This window comes from Lottia gigantea (genome assembly GCF_000327385.1).
Source record: "Lottia gigantea unplaced genomic scaffold LOTGIsca_197, whole genome shotgun sequence".
Lineage (NCBI taxonomy): Eukaryota > Metazoa > Mollusca > Gastropoda > Lottiidae > Lottia > Lottia gigantea.
The window spans coordinates 178,964-183,800 of NW_008708388.1; the positions used below are offsets into that span (position 1 = coordinate 178,964).

Genomic DNA, 4,837 nt, shown 5'->3' on the forward strand with positions numbered 1-4,837 from the left:
CAGATCCTCGTGTAGATCATCAATATAAAATAACTGGTAATATTGGAGAGAGTGTAGAAATAACAGCTCAAGTTATATCTTATCCTAAACCAATATTTCAATGGTATTATAGAGAGAATAATGTTGATATACCTATTGTTAATAATGGTTCATTTCAACAAACTAATATATCTACCAACATCAATACCTTTATATCTAAATTAACTATAAATATCACAACTAATAAGTTCTATAGAAGATATTATCTTAATGTTTCTAATAAAGTGAATCCAGATGGATCTGATCTACAGTATGACATCATTTCAGAAAGTAAGTAGATATAACGTATGTATATCACAATATGTTACGATGTGTTCAACATTCTACTGATGATAAAACATGGGTCAATTCGTCCACAATACTAGATGATACTAATAATGGTCGAGTTGACTATTGTATAGAAGGATTAGAACCAGATACTAGTTATTATATCAGAGTGATAGCTAGTAATAAATATGGTGAAAGTTTAATTGGTATATTATCTCAGAGTGAACCTCCTAAAACAGCATCGAGACAAGGTAAAATGTATGAGACTATGAAGAATTCAATCCCTACACTATTTATTACTTTGTCTCAAAGTAAGTAAGATAGTAAGATATCAAGTAGACATGGTAAATACCTAAATTACAAGATGTCAATACATTATTATGAATTGTTTGCAACTTTATTTGTATTTTAGATATGTCAAGTAATGAGTTTGATGTAGTAGGTTTAGATATTGGTATTGTGTTGGCTATCCTTGCAGCTGTAGTTGTTGGTGTTATTCTTTACAAATGGCGACAAGGTATACATGTCATAATATTTTTGTTTAATTAAGTCTTGCTGAACCTGAATAACAGATAGATTTAATAGATTTCAATATATCTATACATTATTGCAAATTATATCTTGGTTATAGCAGACACCACACTTGGTTATATTCTTTTTCAGGTAAAGGGAAAGAAGAAGAAACGTAAGTACTTTAATATCGTCTTGATGACCTAACTATTTCCTGCTCTCTCTAGTCAAGCTAACTAACTAATATCAAATCATAGAAGAAATATTCACCTCCCTTTTTCCCACATCCTCACAATGGTCAGGCGAACTTCCGTGGTACATGAAAGGTGGCTACTGCAGTCAAGATAGAAGACGAAAGTCTTGAAAATGTCACTCACTATTCAGTGTAATCCTTAATGATGAACAGATCAGAGTTGGAATTGATGAGGAGAACACTTCAGAATGCCTTTATAAGCTTTTATTATTACATACCGACCAACCTGATAAGGGGTTGCTTACGAAAAGAAACATTCGATCCCACTTATGTCGTGAAATAGTGAATGTTCATTATTATATTTTTAAAGGTATGATAGCATTGATCCAAGGATAAGAGGTAAATATTTTTTTCTATCTGCAACCTGTGACATTTAGTCTATTTGAACTTTCTTTTAGTTTAGTTTAAACAGTATTTTATTTCTATTACACATATAATTTAGGGTTATAAATAGGGTTTCGGAAACAAGCCAATGTTAATCCGTCACCAAAAACAATGTACCAAAATACAGAAAATATAAATGAATAGATAAATAAATAAGTAAATTAGCGTACTAATATATATAATAATTTAACAATAAAGTAGTTTGATAGTTACCACAATTGATTGTGTATATTAACATATGAAGGAAAATGTGCAAAAGTGCATAAAGTGTCCACACCAGACAGGGGTCGTCATCACCAAGAATTCCGTCCGTCCACAAGCACAAACGAGGTTACAGACAAAGACAGCCGGGTTGGTCAATTGGAGGCTGTGTTGGCCTTCAATAAGTAATTTGATCAAATTCAGAATTTTGATACTTAGAGTAAGAAAACAGATGTTAATTTTACATGATGTTGAGTATACCCACAATTAGGGTGTGTAGGCACGATAAGCAAACTAGGCTAAATGTACCAGATCAACAATTAGGGTAAATATACAAGATTCACAAAAAGGGTGGGCAAACACGATCTGCAACAAGGGTCTGTATACACGATCAATAGACTTGGGTTGGTATTCAAGGTTCACAACTAGAGGAAGCCTTCATGCACAACTAGGGTAAGTAAGCAAGATTTCACAACTTGGTTAGAACTAAGTATACGATCCGCAACTAAGGTAATTATACAAGATCAACAAATAGGGTAAGTATACAATATGAAACAACTAGAGTAAGTAAGCACGATCCGCAACTAGGGTAAGTATACAAGATCCGCAAATAGGGTAAGTATACAAAATCAACAACTAGGGTAAGTATACAAGATAAAACAACTAGAGTAGGTAAACACGATCTGCAACTAGGGTAAGTAAGCAAGATTCACAACTAGGTTAGGTATATAAGATCCGTAACTAAGGTAATTTTACAAAATCAACAACTAGGGTAGGTAAACAAGATTCACATCTAGGGTGGGTAAACACGATCTGCAACCAGAGTCAGTATACACGATCAATAGACTTGGGTTGGTATACAAGGTTCACAACGAAGCAAGATTCACAACTAGGTTAAGTATATACGATCCGCAACGAGAATAATTATACAAGATCAACAACTAGGGTAAGTATACAAGATGAAACTAGAGTAGGTATACGAGGTTCACAACTAGGGTAACTAAACACGATCCGCAACTAGGGTAGGTATACAAGATAAACAACTAGGGTAAGTACACAGGATTCGTAGCAAGGGTAAGTATACAAGATTCACAACTAGGATAGGTAAATACGATTACTATAGGGTAATTGTGTCGGATCAAAAACAAGGATATATATAAAAGATTCACAACTAGGGTAAATAAACAAGATTTACAACTAGGGTAAGCACACAAGACCCTCAATTTGGTAAGTAAGCATGACCCGCAACTAGGGAAGTAAACTATTTTAACAACTACGGTAAGTAGACAAGATCAACAACTATGGGAAGTAAACACAGCTACAATAAATAAGAAAGATTACAAACTTCCTTTTAGACTACTATACAGCTATTTAAGCAGGTATATGTATATTGGCCAAACTCCCTCATTAATAACTAATAGTTATAATAGTTAATAAATTAATATTCAATAAAAAAAATACCAAGGTCCAATATTATATTTAAAGGAATAATCGGCGACATCGTAACTTCGAAACAAAGATTTCCAAACTCTTTAAATTTTGATTTGAATAGCTCACCAGGGCACCATAGCACACAGTAAGATATCGTTAATATCGAAACTCGTGTAGTAAATTACGTTATTTCAGTAAATTGTTTGTTCTTATTACTGATGATGTATTATCATCTTATCTGACGAATTGTATTGTGTTAAATGCTCACCGCTTTATTCTTAAAGAAATAAAGTAATCATAGTGTTATTGTGTTCTTTATTAAATCTTACTCCTTACTGCTGTTTATATGTTATACATTGAAATCTTTGATTTATTAGCTGATGGTCAAACCTACCAGGAGTTAAATACAGTACATAATACAGTAACACCACAAGCTAGTGATGCAGCACGCTATTACAACCTCAGAGCAGGCCAAACTACAACAGATCTTGACGATACAAGACCATATGCTAATCTGTAGTTGGAGGACGTTTCAACACTGTCTGCTGTGTGATACAGAAATTAATGATAAAAAAAACATGTTTTACACCAGTAGATCGATGGCTTTGTTGATGGGCGGGATTGTCTTCAACCTATGAACCCAAATTCTTTCAATTAAAGTTTAGCTCCGAACTACAGTTGCGATCTTTTATCTTTGAATAACAAATTTTTTCCAAATGATATTCCTTACTGACTGATCTTTGACCGAATCATGTTTATTGATTTCAATATGTCAATTTTCAGTTCTAAAGCAGTCACATAAAATATTCCTAACCTGGATTCTGAAACATAATATTACCATTTACCATCAAATATCAACTTGTAAAACCATTCCTTTGAATATAGTGATTAGTGTGATTGAAGAGTAACCAGTTACTATTCAATATAAGGCACTGGCACAGGGTTAAAGTTATGTATACAATATAGTGTTACTGTTGGAGTACTCGTAACCAGACGAACATTAGATGGTTGTGAACACGAATTTGAACTTGGTTGTGAATTAAAGTGGACGATTCGGTTGTGATATTTGTAGAACCATGACGATGTAATGAAATTAAAATGCTTTAAAATGTTTTGATCTATATTGATTATAATTGGATAATATGCGATTGTAAAACTATGTGCTCTCTTGTTATCTCCATTTTATTCATTTTATAAAATACTAACTTAACAAGATGTAATCTTTTGAACATAATCGAAAGTAATTTGTGTATGCTTCTAACAATTACTAAGTACCACTAACAACCTGCAAATTCTAATACATATCAAAAGATGACCCAATGGCTGAACAGGGCGGTTTGAGTGCTTTTTTGTAATTAATGGAATTGAACATGTACTTTGTCTAGACAAAGTAAGACGTAAAATCATTGTGTATTATCATGTAAAAAAACCTACAATTATTTCGCTGTGTTTGTTCTATAATTGTTTTATTGAAATATAATTTCATAATTTCTAGTGGGAAATTAGACGATGTTACACAATTTCTAGAGGTGATAGGTGGGGCTATGGTGTAACCAGAGATTATGATACTGTACAGGTACCAGTTATGTGTATTGACGGTGGTTAGGTCTGTATCTCAAATTTAGAAGATCAACCACCTTTCTTCAGATGAAAAAAAATTCTTAAATTCAAAATTTATATAAAACTTTACAAAAATATATTTTAACGATAACATTTCATAACTTTTCGGAACAAGTCCTGGTTTACATTTAC

The 4,837-nt window shown here is 32.5% G+C and overlaps 1 protein-coding gene across 1 annotated transcript in view; it reads left to right on the forward strand.

Moving 5' to 3' along the window:
* Nucleotides 1-340: 340 nt before the first annotated feature.
* Nucleotides 341-4,837, forward strand: part of LOTGIDRAFT_174464 (hypothetical protein) — a gene marked incomplete at both ends in the record, with an annotated part of 15,809 nt that continues 11,312 nt past the window's right edge. Inside the window, 3 exons of the mRNA XM_009053048.1 lie at nt 341-557; nt 719-823; nt 970-991. Coding sequence (XP_009051296.1) covers nt 341-557; nt 719-823; nt 970-991 — 344 coding nt within the window. The remainder of the gene's footprint in view (nt 558-718; nt 824-969; nt 992-4,837) is intronic.